Here is a 17,000-nt window from a genome sequence, read left to right as displayed (position 1 = left end):
TCTCCTGTTCTCCCATGAAATGAATGGGAACAGCTGTACAAAAGTAGGGCAAGTTTCATTCATTTTAGTTGGCCTTGCCCAAGAGAATGTTCCAGTAGATTGTACTCATGATCTTTTTATACCTTCTGGACACTTCAGCCTTGATGATACCTTTGATATTATTAATTTTCAAGCTTCTGAAAGTTGATCAGCTCTTTTTCTTTATTGTTCCTGCCTATTGCTTGCTGTCTTGCATTTGTATTGTACCATCTACTTCCTCTCCAGATATATTACGGATCTCTTCCCAATGTGTATATTGTTTACTTCAGTAATAACACATGCATATGAAAATGTGGTCCACTGATTGTATGTATGTATGTGCATAATTTTCAAATCTATTTCACTTAATCATAACAATACTGAGCCACTAGGTGGCATATTTCCACCTATAACAAATGCAATTAATACACTTTTTCTTCTCCAACCTTCTTATCTTCTCATCTTCTTATCCCTATAATGTAGTTAATTTACTATGGTTAGTTTGGAAGCTTCCGAGTTTTCTGTACACTTAATCTGATAGGTAACATTGAGACTAGGTGGGATGAGACTCACAACTGAAATATAGCAGATTAGGGAATCTACAGACCAGTTGGGCTGATGTTGGTAAATTCTAAACAGGTTGGCCCAAGTGGGCAAAATTATAGAACAGATTTTTAAGTGATTTTCATCTGTGAGCATCTAGAAAAAAAGTTGTGATTTCTAGGATCCATCATGAGTTTATCAACAATGCATCATGCTAGGCCAGCTGTATCTCTTTTTTGATAGCTATTAGTGCGGTAGATCACTTTGATTTCAGAAAAAAAGGCATTTGACAAGGTATCCCATGATCTGCTTGTTGACAAGATGGTAAAATGTGGTATAAAAATACTCAGGTCGGTCCACAGATGGTTGAGCAACCATACCCAACAAAGACTCATTAATTGGTTCTGTATCAAACTGGAAGCAGATCTCAAGTGCCACAGAGTTTTCAATGTGGTGTTCAACACTTTAATGTTATGCACTTTAATTTGGTTTCATGAGAAATAATACCAACTAATTCCTCAGCTCCCCCCCCCCTCAGGTAATTCCAGTTACATGAGGAGAGAGAGCAGGGGTATGCTCATTGGCACCATCCCCTAGATTGTGGTCTTCATGGCCCTTCCCTTCAGTCCCCATTTGAGCTGAATGCCTGCATCTGACAGCCTATTCTGCTCAAACTGGCTTCTCATGCAATTTGGAACCCTAATCTCCACAGCATGAGTCCCACAAGTAAGGAAACAAACCTTGTGGGCATTATCCAACCAGTTAGTTCCTTAGCTGTGCAACAGAACTTCCCCTCCCTCTCCTCGTGCCCCTCCCCAAACTGTGTTCCTGGATTTCCCTCAACCCCCAGAGCAGGTTGGGGAGGGTGCAAGGGCTGCAAAGGAAGGGGAAGGAAGAGGGAGGAGAAGTTCCACTGCACAGACAGAAATCCTTCAGCTAACTGAATTATTTTGTTGGATATTATCCCATGTTCTGAAATAGTATTTATTATCCATATGTACGTGACCACAGAAATCATGGAAAGCAAGTAGTGTACCAAATTTCTTCCATCAAAATGTGTCCTATTGCTGGGGATTCTGAACACAATAACCAGCACATTTTCCATGCAAAAAGTTGCCTGGTCCAGGTACCCAAAAGTTGGTACTCTACACAGCAACTCAGCACCTATGGAGAGTTTACATATGCAACACAGTTAAAATCTGTTCACAAATTAAGTCTGAATATATGCCCCTCAGCTTCCACACCAATCTGTGCCCCTTGATTGCTGTCACCTGTTCCAAACCTGTAACTATTAACTTAACCTGTAACTTAAATAAAATATTGGGGGGGGGGCGAGGAAAGCCCCAACCCGCATAATCGATCATGCACAACATTTGAATGGCAATGCCCATTAACATGGGGGAGCCCAGCCCCATCAAATATTTTATTGTGGGGTCCAAAAACACCCCTCCCCCTAGCCCCTAGGAGTTGGCTCCTTTGGTGTTAAGATAAAGAAGAACTCTCAGTGTCCTGTTCTTCTTTCACAGACATCTTACAGATTGTGGCTATTTTGTTTTACAACTGTACATATGCCTTCCTGTATGATTTCTGTCATTTCCAAGACAAAATCTTAAACTGCCAATCTGTGCAAGAGGGGCTAATAAAGCCAGGTATTTATTTTACTGAGTTATTAATGAAGTGGTGTAGGCCTCAAGCGTCTCTCCTGGTTGTCATGGTAGCTCAGGCTGCGAGCCTCCAGAAAACATAAAAGAACAGTAAGTGCAAGACCACACATTCCACCCGGTCTTGTTGATTAACCAGGCTGTCAAATGAAAGCAAAGCACCAGTACAGTCGCAGATAAAATCTGCAAAGTGAAGAGCAACACCGCCAAACTACTCAACAGACAAGAAGCGTAAGTACTCTTCTCTGTTGCTAAACAAAATTGTGTGCTGCTGTTATAGAAAGAGCAGAGCGTAATTCCTAATGCCCAAGAAACAAGCCGCTTTCTACCACAGCAGTGTTCTCTGTCATTAAGCTTCATTCCTGAAAGTCTCTTTCTGAATCTCAAACTTCAGTACCATGTAGCTTTTCCTATGAATAAGTTTGTAAACTCAGGACAGAGGCTTTTAATAGCAGAACACTATGTGTGCATGTTATTATTATTTCTGAATAACATTCTTTATATAAGCAATGAAGCTAATAAATGAAAAACAGTTCATTTGGTTTCAAACTTTCGAAGTTTATAGAGACTAGTTTTCTGAGCTGTGTTGACTGTACAGGGATAAGAGCAAAAATCAAATTACATTTTTATCATTAAACCTGTCCTTAGGAAATTACCCGTATGTTTCAAGGATTTGTTTTATTTGTAAGAGCTTCTGTGCTATTTAGTTAAAGCATAAAGCTTTAACTGCAGCCCAAGTCAGGAAGGAAAAGGGTACTGTATTCAAGATTAACTTGATATAACTAATATGTGAAAGGCGGCATGTGAAAAGTGCTGTTGTTACTCCAGTGCCAGTAACGAACCTTATGGTGTAATTCTAATACCTCAGATTTCAAACAGTTTTTAAGACCTGGATACACTCTCACTGTGCTCCTTCAACATGTAGGAAGTGCAAAAAAGAGTTGTCAGCTTGGCAAATTTAGTTTATCATTATTTCTTTTGGAGATAATATTTTCCCTTGCATGTTTGCTTTCATGTTTAAATTGCCTCCCGTTAAAATTCTGAATTCCTATCTTTGTCAGTCCCGCTTTAGGAAAATGCTTTCTTCCAGTATCAGTAGAAACATTTAGTGGGAGTGACAGGCTGCTATGATACCACATGCTTGGGTAAAACAAACATTGGCAATGCAATCATTCCACTGGCATCTGCAAGTTTATCTAAAAGAAAACTAATTCCAGGAGCTAAAACCTGGGAGGCTTATTAAAAAAAAAAATTCTTTCTCTATAGCTTTTCTTGTTTTAAAGGCAATGATGTTGCTTAAAAATGTAAAACAACAATACACATAGATTTAGGGCCAAACTGCACATTATAATAAGCATGTGTTAAAAAGCATGCTTACAGCTAGACATTATTTGTTTAGAATAACCAGCTGTGGGGTACCCTGATCCAGACTGGGACATGGTATGGGGAGAGGGGAGGTTTAACCCTCTCAGCCCTACTCTGTTCCCCACCAGAAATCCCCCCATGCTGTTATTTGTTCCTAAAGGTGCTATTTGCACTCAATAGAATGTGGCTAACTAAATGATGAACTACAAGAGCTATTGTCTTATGTGGTTTGCTCAGAAAATTTCACCAGGAAGCAACCATTTGCAGGGAGATCTGGGGGAAGCATTTTTCAAAGAAGGAATTCCCCTATGTGAATTCGGCAGTGAGAGTTACAACACTTACTTTCTGGGTGCTTGTTAATATGATGTCACAGGACCGTTCCATCACAAACTGCCATGACTTTGTAAGCAACTTTCTCAATGGATTGGTTCAAAACATAAGACCCCACCATAGCCTTGGAATAAGCCTTGGGCTTGTAGGCTTCCTCATACTTTGCATCTTCCCCTCATGTCCATGCTTGTAGCAAACCATTGTCCGTAATTACATCTGAGGCAAAAACAAAACAAAACTATGGCTTTGATCTTGCCTTGCAAACCATGATTGCAAATCCAAGTTTGATCTTGGTTTGCACAGCAAGCACAAATTATTTTGCCAGGTTGGTTGCAACAACAAATGACGGTTTGCTGCAAACCAAGAATGGACGTACTGAATCACAGAGTGCGCAAGAAGAGGAGGGGGTGCACAAACTCATTCACATAGTACCCGACCATTATTTGCTTAGCATCCAAACTGAACCACTGTGTACTATATTGTCAAATGAGACCCCAAAAGGGTTTTGGATGCCAGGGATACTAAAAAACAAACATTTCCTCAGAAATAAAGCCCTTACAGATTTATGTTTTTGAACAGGATGTTCATTGGCCTAGTGGAATTAACAATGAGACAAAACATCTGCACAAACTCATCTTGGAGGCTTTTGCAGTCATGACAGCAAAACAGGTCCTAGAATTTATTTACAGAAAACTAGTGGTTGGGTTTTCCCCTCTATTTTTTTTTTTTTTTTAAGGATCAGGGGACTACTATCTAGTCCTACTGGAATGTTATTTATAACAAGCTCCCAATTTAATTCCATCTTATCTAGGAAGTTTCATGCTTCACCACAGAACCAACCACAACGCCTAAATAATGTACAGTATATTAAACTTGGGAAAGTACTGTTTCAAGACTTCTACTAAACTGCTCTTTGAAAGCAGATTACTTTTTATTTCAACTACAAGGTTTTAGTATTTTGACCCTTTTTTAATTTGCTTCCTTCCCCTATCCTCTACTTATTATTTGTAAACTTATTATTGTTGCTCATTTCTGTTTATAAAATAATATGGGCAATATTCAGTGCTAGTCATACACAGTGCTTACATAGAGCTAGCTGTTAGATTGTAAATTGAAATAAATGGAGAAGTAACTAATATTTTTAATGTGTCTACTCTGAGTATGACAAATGTTGGCTATTAACTTAAATATGGCTTTTTATAATTGTTTACACAACACAAATTTGCCCCAATATATTATGAAATTGGAATTTTCATAAGGCCAGGTCAGGCATGCATAGAGAAGCATAGAATCATATACTTGTAGAGTTGAAAAGGAGTCCGAGGATCATCTAGTCCAACCACCTGCAATGCAGGAATATGCAGCTGTCCCATACTGGGATCATCTGGTTCTGGGAGGTGGGTGGAGGGAAGCTAATCACAGCAGAAAGGGAAGATACCCATGACTCTTCACCAGCTTGACTCATTTCTGCCTCTTGGTCTCCTCCTCTGCTTCAGCTTCTGCCTCTGATTCTGGACTTCTCTGGCACAGATTCTCCCAGCTCACTAAGACCTGTCACCTCTTCAACTTCCGATAACCTCCTCCTCCCAGACGTCTCCCTCTTTTCTCTCTGACCACTCATCGTTGTGCTGCCCCCTTCCATCTCTGAACTTTCTTCCCTTGATGATTCCCCAGCTGGTTCCTCCCACCATTGCATCCAACCAGTCCAAGGGGTTGTTGAAGGAAAAATATTATCCAAACATGTAAATAGTGACAGTTTTTATACCCCCTGGTTTTCAAATAGGATCTAAACACCTGGAGCAAGAAATGGAGGTAAAAGAGATCAATATAACTGCAAATGAAGATACAGGCCAATAAAAGCCTCAGTGTAGGACCAGCATGGATAGCTGGCTCGGGTGAATATCTGATGTTTCCTCCCTTTATGGTTTTGATTTATGGCCTACTACTAAAATGAGGCTGCATTTTAAGCCGTATTTTAATTAACTTTGTTTGTTTGTTGTTGTTGTTGTTTTTATTACATTTTATTGTAATTCATATTTGGTGTTAGCCGCCCTGAGCCCGGCCCTGGCTGGGGACGGCGTATAAATATTATTATTATTATTATTATTATTATTATTATTATTATTATGTGTATCCATGAATGGATGTCAGAATAACAAGCCTTCTTATTACTAGTCAAACAAAATCCTGACCTATCTGAAATTTGGTTATGAGCACTGATGTAAGAATTTTTTTATAGTGCTTCAGATCTTTTGAATATTTATCCAAAAAAGATGCTATTGCTGTTTTTTCTGATGTTGTTGATGCTTTAGCACTGTTGTATAAGAAAGACAGTCACTTCCTGCACTTCTTCAAAGCTACATAGGTTAGAGATAATGAGCAATTTCTGTTAAAAACTATTCTTCTTAAATGGCAAGTAGCTGGTTTTTATATGTCTGAGTTCCAGCAAGTATTCTCTATTCCCCATTCTAATAGCCGTTCAAAAGATGCATTAAAGAACAGGAGCCGGTGATTGATTGTAACAGACTTTGTCATTGTAGTCAAACAGATTTTCCACTCTCATAAAGAGCAGCTTGCCAACCGCTACAGGGAAACTATTTTTCAAAATGCCGAATGATGCAAGCAGTAAAGTAGTTTGAGTAGGAGTCTTGAAACACGCACGACCATGTAGGTAACCCTTGGATCAAATATCAGTGCAGTGTGGGTGGTAAAAATTATCAGAGGAAGAGTATGTGGCTCAGGGTGGTACTTGCTGAAGCACAGAGAAACTTCAGGACTCACTGACACTAGTTTGTGTTGCAGAAAGAGCCAGAAAAGGTGAGAAAACATTTCCAAAAGTAACTCTTCTTGCAACTTCAAGATATAAGAGTACTGCTTGTATGGAAGAACTCTGCTTAAGCATAGCGAGTCAAGTCAAATGTGAAGTTGTGCTGGTTTTGGAGGCATGATATGAATAAAGCAAAGCTAAGGTAAGTAAATAGATATAAGAAAGTTGTGTTCTCAAATATAGTATTTTTACTGATGTTATTATTCATAACATTGGATTATGATACTTAAATAGATGGGCTGCTTCGGGTGGTATCGCAAAGGTACCAACCCTGGATAGAATAAACCAGAAACAGTAGCCATATTCACTCCCCTTTTTCTTAATACCATCCCTCACACAATGAAGGATCACCTTTACTCCAATCAGAGAGGATACACACAAACTCAGAAACTAGTGGCAGCCATAGAAGCCTCTGCTGCCACACTTTAAGAAAATCTAGGGACAAGTTGCATTCCTCCTTTTGCCTGCCCAATTGGGCTAGCCATAGCATTAGGCAGAATGAGACTGCTGCCTTAGGTGGCAGATTTGGGGCATCATTGTAAAAGCCATGAATGGTCAATAAGTTAATCCATTTTATTTTCACTGTAGAGGGAGTGTCATTTGAATTTTCTGCTTCAGCAGGTTCCAAAATATATTGCCTTTTTGCTGATTGGTAGATGGAACAATTAAGTGTAGTGAGAGCTAAAACCCCACAAACTTTGTTATGGAAATATAACCCCCCACTCCAATATTCCCTACAAGTGATGCCTATTTGCTCCTTCATTAAAAATTAGTGTAGTGCAGTTCATGCTGCACTTGTTAAAACATTTTCTAGGACTGTTGTGTTGCAGCATGTTACTTGGCAAATAGATAAACAAGTTCAGAGCTAAACAAAGTGCGAGCAAAATATTAGTCTATATATAGCACAATTGTGGTACTGTAGATGTTTTGATTTAGTTGACTTACCCGAGCCTAGAAACCAAGCTAAAAAATGAGAAAACGCTGTCAGGAAACTGTTGTAATTGGATCTGCTTGTTAATGCATGATTGGGCTCATAGACATTTGTGACCAGATTTATTATTGAGGTAACTCAATTAACCTCAAAAGTCTTGCAGGTGAGATGAATTTGACCTTTGTTTAGTATTAACTGCATTTTATTGGCATCTCTGGTATGCTGTTGAAGAGATATCCACAAAGAGTCTGAACTAAATATTGGGTTTTAAAAGGTAGAAAACACCATTCTCACTTATTCAGATGGGGGAATATAGGAAAGTAGAGTGGAGACAGCTTTAGGACATCTGATCCTATTCTGTCTTTGAAAGAATATTTCCTTCTTACAAGGCAACGCAGGATAAATGACTATGATGTCTTCTGAATATCATATCCTGATCATCATGAGGAACAGAATATTCTGTGCTGCATAAGATTTGAAATGTATGCTGGGGTACTACCTTGAAACAAAGCTGATGTTGGCTACTAGTTCCCTATACACAGAACTGCATGAATAGACTGAATAAGGAAGTAAAATTCGTATGGCCCCATACATGTTTTGGGCTACCTTACTTCCTACATCCCCATGACTGGAAGACTGCCTGCCCTTTGAGAAGTCATGTGAATGGATGCACAGCTTCTCTGAAAGCTGAGCATGTTCTAGAAGAAGCAAAAGTACAATATAAGATGCCTGGACCTCAGAATATGGATCAACAAAATTGTAATTCAACCCTGGAAGTAACTGACTTCTAGCACAAAAGCTCATGGAAAATAAAGCAGCTACAACTTTCTCCAGCCTAAAGAGGTTTAATTTTTAGATCTCTTTCCTTGCCTTTACCATGAGGTCCCAGGAGGATTACAAATTGAAAATACAGTATTAAAAACTTGTAACTATATTACACACTGCTCTATGGGAGACCACACCTGGGCAACTGCCCAAGGACTGTACTTCTTTTCTGCAATGAAAGCTTGCCAAACAGTTTACACCTCCAAGCAGAAATAGAGCGAGCGGGAAAATGTCACATTGCCATCATTCTGATTCCTGTGCAGAGAACATCAGTTCAACTATAACACTGAGCATACTGTGCTAGTGTCTGTCATCTGGCTCTGGATTGTAATATAGTGCAGATCCTCTGAATTATTGGATTTTATTTTGTTCTCGTATTTTAGTATTATTATGGTGTATGATGAAGCCAAGGGACGCGGGTGGCGCTGTGGGTTAAACCACAGAGCCTAGGACTTGCCGATCAGAAGGTTGGCGGTTCGAATCCCCGCGATGGGGTGAATTCCCGTTGCTCGGTCCCTGCTCCTGCCAACCTAGCAGTTCGAAAGCACGTCAAACTGCAAGTAGATAAATAGGTACCGCTCCGGTGGGAAGGTAAACGACGTTTCTGTGCGCTGCTCTGGATCGCAAGAAGCGGCTTAGTCATGCTGGCCACATGACCCGGAAGCTGTACGCCGGCTCCCTCGGCCAATAAAGCGAGATGAGCACCGCAACCCCAGAGTTGGTCACGACTGGACCTAATGGTCAGGGTGCCCTTTACCTTTACCTATGATGAAGCCAATAAAACTTACTTAACTTGTTGCAAATCTGAATCAGCTGCATGTTGTCCTGATTGATGCCTGTGCACAGCCATTCTCAGATAAAGGAAGTGCTCAGAAGACCAAGAGGAAAGCTCCAGTCTGTATTCTATGGAAGTTAATGAAAAACTGATTCAAGGCACATCTCATCTTTGGTTATTGCATTAAGGACTGCAAAAGAATTAAAACTGAAGTCTATGAAGTAAGGACCAGTAAAGTTCAGCATTAAAATATGATTGTTTCTTATCAAAGTTTCAATGTGCAGTGTACTTCATAATCCATCTCTTTTGTCTTTGCAATGACCCTATAAATTATATCATCATTATTCTCAGTTTTACAGCTAGCGACAGCAATGTACTAAGACAACCCAAATTCCTACAGAAGCAGGAATTTCAGCCTGGGACAAATCTCTACTTGTTCTGCAAAGAGGGTTTCATGGTCTCCAAAAGTAATTACTGCCCTCAACTATCAGTAATTTGGGCCTGCTTAGACTGATGGAAACCAGCCATAAGTAGACAAGGTAGGAAAATTGTGGGTGTGTACTGTATGGTAATAATCATCTTACTTTTATTCTCTGTAGGTTGCAGTCATCAGATCTGCTGATTTAATGAAGTGAGGTTCTTGTGGCTAAGAACACTGTAATAATGATGGCAGTATTAGTCCACGGACACCATCTCTTTTTGGTTGGCTTTTTAGGCTTCTGTCTGGATAGTTTTGTACAAGGCCAAAAGAATAATACTCTTATTTTCACCAAGGAAAGCACGATTCGTAACTGCACATGTCCTGATGATATTAGTGACAATGACTGCGATTACAGTCTGGCAAATCTGATCTGCAATTGCAAGACTGTTTTGCCCTATACAATAGACAAAAGCTACTACAATAATCTGACAATTTGGTTCACGGAAACATCCATGTTGAGAATGCTGTTGAACTTTACAGCTGTGTATGACCTGAAGCTCTCACTATGTGGCACGATTCCGCTGTCAGCAAAATATCTGACCATTTGGGGACTGCGAAGACTACAGATAAAAAGTGAGATCAATGGCCAGATACGAGAACAAAGCTTAACTATCTACAGCAGCCACGACAATGAAGCACAAGGCAAATTAAAGATGCCATGCAGAGACAGAAACATGATCACATACATTGCTGTTTTAGACACCTCTCTCTTCAGTGGCTACTCTCCGCTAAAATCATACAGCGTGGAAAACATCTCCAACATTACAGACCACTTTCCACACCTGCCATATTTGGACACGTTCTTCACCACAAATAACAAAAGCTGTATTATAACATTCATATACTGACACAGTATGCTTGGCCATTTCTATAGAGCAGCCATAGGCCGTTGCCAGAAATACAGTCTTGTAGAAACAGAGCTCCTGGCATTCCTTTAGAAGATGGAATCCCCAAGGGATGCACTCACTTTGGGGCAACCATGCCAACGATGGGAGGGGCCATGCCAGCCATGCAAAAACAGTCAGGGTATGAAGTAGGGCCAGTGAAGGGCATGGCCTCAGAAGAGCTTTGAGGGCTAGAAACTGGCTCTCGATTCCCCACCTTTGCTTCAAACCACACACACAAATAAAAATGTACAGTATAATGAAACCAAATTAGCACTGGCTCTGTATTTTCTATTTGAGTAAACAATGGGGGAGTTCATTTTCATTCAAAGCTCCTCTGTTAGCTGTCTACAACCTGCTATGTTCAAAACATAGGCTAACTGACTACAGTACTTGACTCTTTGGTCCTATCTCAAGCAACAAAATTGTTTGCAGAGCTCAATAGATTCAACACTAACTCCCAATCATTATTCATCATGAAGTATGCCCTTAAAGTATGCTGTGCTTAAAGTGCCCAAGCATTACTATGAACTGGGTCCATAGGATCAGATATCCTAGGATATTGCTTGGCAAATATGGATTGATGTTACCAACATTTTAAATTGGAAAATAATGCCATAACATATAATTAAAAGCAGCTACATTAAAATAAGCGCCTAACCAACTTGTAGATGTCCAGTGACAGAGAGAAAAATATGTCAAGAGTTATAAGGGGAGTTGGAATAATTCAGGAAGTCGTGATGAGTTTGCTTGACTAATCTTCTTTCAGTTGAAAGAAATAACTGGTACAAATCCTGAAAACAGGAGGCTTCGAAATATAACTCATGCAGTAGTTGGATTATTCATACGTCCTGAAATGCATAATTAAATTCCACTATGATAAAAATATAATAAACCAGCGTCCTGGTTGGGGGAAAAATTGATGGGACAAAGTAGCTGTCCACTTCATGCTACAGACCCATCAAATATGAGCGAGAGATCTAATCATGTATAGGACTCAGCTCTTAAGTTGAACACTAATTCAGATTGAGGAAAATATTTTAAATGTCCAAAACCCATGAAGCAGTGCCAAAAAACCACTTCCAAGATTTGAAGTGTTAAGTACCGACAGCCTTAAATATGGATAAGTACCAGCTCTTTACGGCGCTTGTTCTTCTGTGAAGTTCCATCCCATGATGCTCTATTATATTAGTAAACATTTATAAGAGTACCTAAAATGTACTGTGCACTGTTCAAATGTTAAAAAGCAAGACTGTAATCCTGCAACCAAACACAGTCTAACACAAAAGGGGAAGGGATCAGGAAGGAAGCTGAAAACATGCAAACTCGGGTTCTAATTTTTAAACTTAACATACTTGTTCTTAAGAGTGACCAGCTGGAATGGCAAACGTTCAGGGAGAGAAGGAAGCAGCCAAATAACAGCTGTTTGAATGCTTAAACATGGAAGTTCAGGCAAAAGAAATACTTCTTATGCCAGCCATGATCTCACTGGCAGCTGATGCCACTGGCATGGGAAATAACCATGCAATTGGCCCTTCCATCATGAAGTTGTGCAAGTGTTCTTAGGGTGATCAGTTGGAATGACAACTGTTCAGGGGAGGGAAGAACCAAATGGTAGTTGTACTAGTGTTTAGACATTGGCCCAGGAAATGACCATGTTATTGACTCCTTACCTCATTTAAATATTACTGAAGCAGTAGGCAATGGAGCCATGAAGAAGTAGGAATCATACGCAGGTCAAGAACTGCCTTGGACAATGATTTACAGTAGGTACTTCATGACTTGATCTCCAGGAATTAAGTTTTATTCTGTAATTTTATAGTACAAAATCTAAATATGTGTAAATTAAAATAAGCAAATTAATGGCTTCATTCCAGGTAATTACATTACCCCTCAGTGTACTTCTCAGCACTACACAAGTGGTTAGCACAAAGCTCTCCAGATAATTGGCTCCTCTACTTCCTATAGTGTTTCTGCAGTGCTGGATTCTTATGCTTTAAAACCCCTTTATATATATTACATATTTAATATACACATTTAAATGTTTTATATGCACACATTAAAATGCAGTGATTGTGGACATCAACTGTATACTCAGCATTGTGTGCCTCATACAGGTAAATGCACCTGTAGCTGGGGTTTTCAACTGTATGAGCAGATTAAAACATGTTTTGTTACTGTATAGCACAAAGTGATCCTCAGAGAGAATAAATCAAAAGAACATTCTGAGCTTATTACTATGCCTTGTTGATCAGATAAAAAACACAATGTCAAAGAAAACAATCAGCAACTTTTGGAAATAATATATGTAACTTGAATGTCAAATGACTTTCTTATACAGTACAATATTCATGATCATATTATTTAACTGTGATGTAGATTTCTCCTTGTAACACCATAGCTCTTGGCTCTATGACTACCTGATAATAATTACTTATGAGTTATGTTGTTTGAGATGCAGTTTGTATTTGGAATACTAAGCTCAGTAAACAGTGTGAACAATAATGTATCCAGTTTTACCAGATGAAAATGTTACCATGTACATCAAGTTTTAACTAAGCACAACTATTTTCTTTGCAGTTTTTACTAATGCCAACTAGCAAGTGATTTTGCTTGAGCTACGTGATTATGCTGAATAAAAGACGGTTTTGAAGTATTTTATATTATTTTCTAGCACGCTGTATTTTGAAGCTTCTGTGCAGCTTGCAAATGTGTGCGCAATGAAATATTAAAACATATGCCTCTGGGGTACTTTCAATGCAACTAACTGACTTCTTGCAGGAGTCCTAATTCAGTGCACATTCCTCCTTTAGCCACTTCAGCAACAACTGTGGGTGGCAGAGGTCCTGTTTCTTCTTACATATAGCCCCCTTATGTTGTAAATGCCTCCTATAGGCTGGGTTCCTCTCTCTCTCTCTCTCTCTCTCTCACACACACACACATTCCACCCCCAATACACCATACTCTATATTGATCAGTAAACTAACACATTATGGGGACAATTGTAACTCCCTCCCACTCTGCCATAATGGCTTTGTGGAGCAGCAGAAACACTATTGTAGCTACAGCAAGGCTGTTTTGGCCAACACTGGCACGCGGCAGCCATGAGACTGGCTCAGGATCCAATGGCGCATGGGCCAGCTCAGCCTTGTCCCTTCCCTTGCAAAGTCGCATTTTCGGATTTTCCTCTCAGATAAGCCAGGAGAGCTGGTTGGAGGGGCAACTCCACCTAATCCAAACCCACCCACCTCAACACAGTGTAAGAGGGGTTTGGATTGTACCGCTAGTGAATACACCAACTCCCATGTAAAAAGTACTGGCATTTAATTCATATCAAAATGTGAGAAAAATGTAGAGACATGTTCACAGAAGCACTAAGCAGTTAGTCTACATTAGATTTTGACTGAATTTCATTAAATATTATTTCTCAGTGAGACAAAAGATATTTCCAAGAACAAATTGTGCACATCTATAGCCTTGAAGGAAAGGTTCGGCACAATTCCAAATTCTGATATAAATCTTAATATTTTGATATTGTTACTATGCACAGTAGATGAAGCCCTAGTATAATCAGATGAAAGTAGTGAATATCTTCTGCTGGAGTCTGCTGCCCCCTAGTAACAGAAATATATTGAACTAACAAAAAAGTATTAAACTACAATTGTGAGCAAGACAGTAGCAATGACAAAATTCTACTGTAATATGAATCCAGAAACTGGGATCAGCTTTGTTATAGCTAGTTCTGTACAGCTGTACCCTCAACAAAGCTGATCCCAGTTTCCATATTTCTTTACCATGGATGGCCTTAGGACAAAGTTACCAATGACCACATTTTAAATCATGAACCTCACAACTGCAATGCAGTAACATTTCAACTGAAATATAAAAGGACAGGAAGTTCACACTAAATAATCTGGAGAAAAGAAGCCATAGCAGAGAACTGAGATATTTGACAAGGTAAACAATACCGCAACATACCTGTGAACAACACACTCTGGCCAACTTAAAAAACAATGCATTTGGGCAAAACCTTTTCTGAAAATGGCTCATCTCAGAAACTACACATTCAATATTTTAATGTAGCTGGGATTGGGCACTACTGTGTTCAACCCAACCCCTCAACACAGCCAAATGAGCACTGATTGGTCAGTGGGCAGGAATGCTGACTGACTGTTGAGGAGATGGAAGGAAACCCCAAGCGTGTGAGGAATGGAGTGTCTGCAACTGTGAACAGAAACACTGCAATACGGAGCCCCGTTCGCATCCCGAACAGAACGTAAGATGCGACAGCACGTATGCGCGTGTGCGGGTCGTGTTTCGCTGCTTCCGTGCATGCGTATGACAGCATTTTGACCGTCTGCGCATGCGCGAGCGGCAAAACCCGAAAGCGCTCAACCTGAAGCGTATTTATCCCGAGGTATGACAGTATATTGTTATAGGGCCCCACTTGCATTTTCTATTTCGAACCTGGAGAGTGCAGTGCTTATGTAGCCAAATCAGTGCCAATGGACAAGAGACAGATTCATGCAAGTACAAAATATGACCATGTTAAAAGAGGGGGACTGCATGGATGGATATAATCACATGGGAGAGGAGTGAGGTTCAGAACAAGAGATGGGAGAGGGGGGTGATGAAGAGATTCAAACTTTTTTCAGCTAGAGGGCTACATTCCCTTCTAGAGGCCTTCTGAGAGCCATAATGCCAGTACTAATGCAAAATCAGGGTGAACAACAAATAAAAATGTTACCTTCATATAGTAGGCTAGCTTCTACACACACCTCTCTCTATCTCCAGACAGACAAGGCAAAAATATTTGGAAGCAGAGAAAGTGAGGGGTGTGGCCAGGGCAGTGTCCCAAGGGTCAGACAGAGAAGCCTGGAGGGCAACATTTGGCCCTCAGACCTGAGGCTGTCCACCCCTATGCTAAGAGATCAAGGGAGGGATGAGGGGAACTTGAAGTGCTTCTGTGGCTGCCTGGCAGGTCCTTTCCTACTTGCCCCTTCCCTTCAAAAAGGCAGCCTTAAATAATGAGATGCACCTCAGCTGGAGGCAGAGAAAGTCCCCTCAGTAGAGTCCAAGGTATGAGTACTTGCAAAGCAGGGATGTAGCTCAAATGGTAGAGCATGCAAAAGGTCTGAGGTTCAATCCTTGGGTGTCTCCAGATAGGGCTGGGAAAGTCACCAGCATGAAACCCTGATGTCATAAAAGTTGTGGGTGTCTGAGGTAACCAGCCCGACACCTTGCCCACTCTCCTGGTAGCTGGAGGGCATCAGAGTCACCCTAAATATGAGCCTCACAAATATGGCAGCAGAGAGGATGTTGAGAAGCAGGTGGCTGGCCTGCTCAAAGGAAAAATCCAGAGGTGCCCTGGAGGAGTTTGCTGTGAGGTGCCTGGCTCTGCTGCCTGCCCACCTTCACTTACTCCAGATCACTACCTAAAGGAGACCTTTGAAGGTGCCAACAGGGCCAGTTAAGAGCCGAATAATCCACATCTTCAACAGCTAATATCTGTACCAACCAGTGCTGGGTTGCTTCCCGTTTCAGAAACCATGGACCGATTTGGCTCGCTTACCCAGCCGACAACTTCACCCTCCTCCTGCCTTCAACTCACCCTCCTCCTGCCTGAGAATTCAGAATTTGGAAGGCTCTCACCCCCCCTCAGGCCCAACTTGTCGCCTGCTAATTATTAATACAAATCCAAGTCTCTGTTAAAATATAGGCGCAGGAACCTGTTTTGAAGTCAACCTGCCCTCGTAATTGTTCGGTCCGCCACTTGCACGTACAAGTCCTGACTCGATGCAGCCGTCAAGTGCCGGAGCACGCACCTGTCAATCAGCCCTGCAAGGGCAGGGAAGCCGTGCCCGCCCCGCCCGCCTTTGTTGGACTTTGTTGCCCAATGGTCACAGCTGACGGGAGTTGGGAGTCCTGCAGCGTCTGGCGGACCACAGATCTTTTATCCCTACTTGAAAGCATAATAACCCTTCTGTGCTATGAAACACATTTAGGAGATGAAGCAAAAGGCGCCCAGCAGTCATGGCATAGCACTAGTCAAATGACAGAGGAGCATTTTTAATGCCCCATCCCTAACAATAATACCGCCGTTGCCCGCAGAAAGAATCCCATACAGTAATATCCTTTCCTTTCTCCCCACCCGCACCGCTTCTGCAGGCTCAAGATGGCGGGTTTCTACAGCCACCACCCTGGCGGCCGCTCTTGCCGCCGCGTCTATGGTGACGAAGGGAAGCGTTCGGTCGCCGCAGTAAGCCGTCCACTTCCCCGCCTCCTCCCCATGACGGGAGGAGGGAGGGGTCAAGCCGGCGGAGAACAGCAGAGGGCGCTGTGAGCAACTCCCGGGTTTAT

General features: G+C 41.1%; 1 protein-coding gene and 1 long non-coding RNA gene across 6 annotated transcripts; one reads left to right on the top strand and one right to left on the bottom strand.

Annotated features, from left to right (window-relative positions):
- The first annotated feature begins 2,283 nt into the window (after positions 1-2,283).
- On the top strand, positions 2,284-13,301 carry EPCIP (exosomal polycystin 1 interacting protein). Of its 5 annotated transcripts, XM_083438644.1 has the most exons (4): positions 2,284-2,453; positions 5,701-5,812; positions 6,720-6,886; positions 9,875-13,301. In XM_083438644.1, the coding sequence occupies exon 4, from the start codon at positions 9,939-9,941 to the stop codon at positions 10,602-10,604; it is 666 nt and encodes a 221-aa protein (XP_083294770.1). In that variant the 5' UTR covers positions 2,284-2,453; positions 5,701-5,812; positions 6,720-6,886; positions 9,875-9,938; the 3' UTR covers positions 10,605-13,301. The 5 variants fall into 5 exon arrangements, with proteins under 5 accessions (XP_083294770.1, XP_083294771.1, XP_083294772.1 ...); XM_083438645.1 differs by lacking the exon at positions 5,701-5,812; XM_083438647.1 differs by lacking the exons at positions 2,284-2,453; positions 5,701-5,812; positions 6,720-6,886 and adding exons at positions 9,301-9,496; positions 9,627-9,742.
- A 648-nt stretch (positions 13,302-13,949) lies between these two features.
- Positions 13,950-16,879, bottom strand: LOC310676633. Its single transcript, XR_014510653.1, has 2 exons — positions 15,388-16,879; positions 13,950-14,355 (listed from the first exon to the last, which is right to left on the bottom strand). It is a non-coding gene; the product is annotated as an uncharacterized lncRNA (long non-coding RNA).
- Between the last annotated feature and the right edge of the window lie 121 nt (positions 16,880-17,000).

This window comes from Podarcis tiliguerta (genome assembly GCF_965153285.1).
Source record: "Podarcis tiliguerta genome assembly, chromosome: 4".
Lineage (NCBI taxonomy): Eukaryota > Metazoa > Chordata > Lepidosauria > Squamata > Lacertidae > Podarcis > Podarcis tiliguerta.
The sequence above is the reverse complement of the archived record's forward strand: the minus strand, read 5'-3'. Positions and strand labels throughout refer to the sequence as shown.

Excerpts from the sequence above, each read along its gene's own strand:
- EPCIP (XM_083438645.1), top strand. The coding sequence starts at position 9,939 with ATGATGGCAGTATTAGTCCACGGACACCATCTCTTTTTGGTTGGCTTT.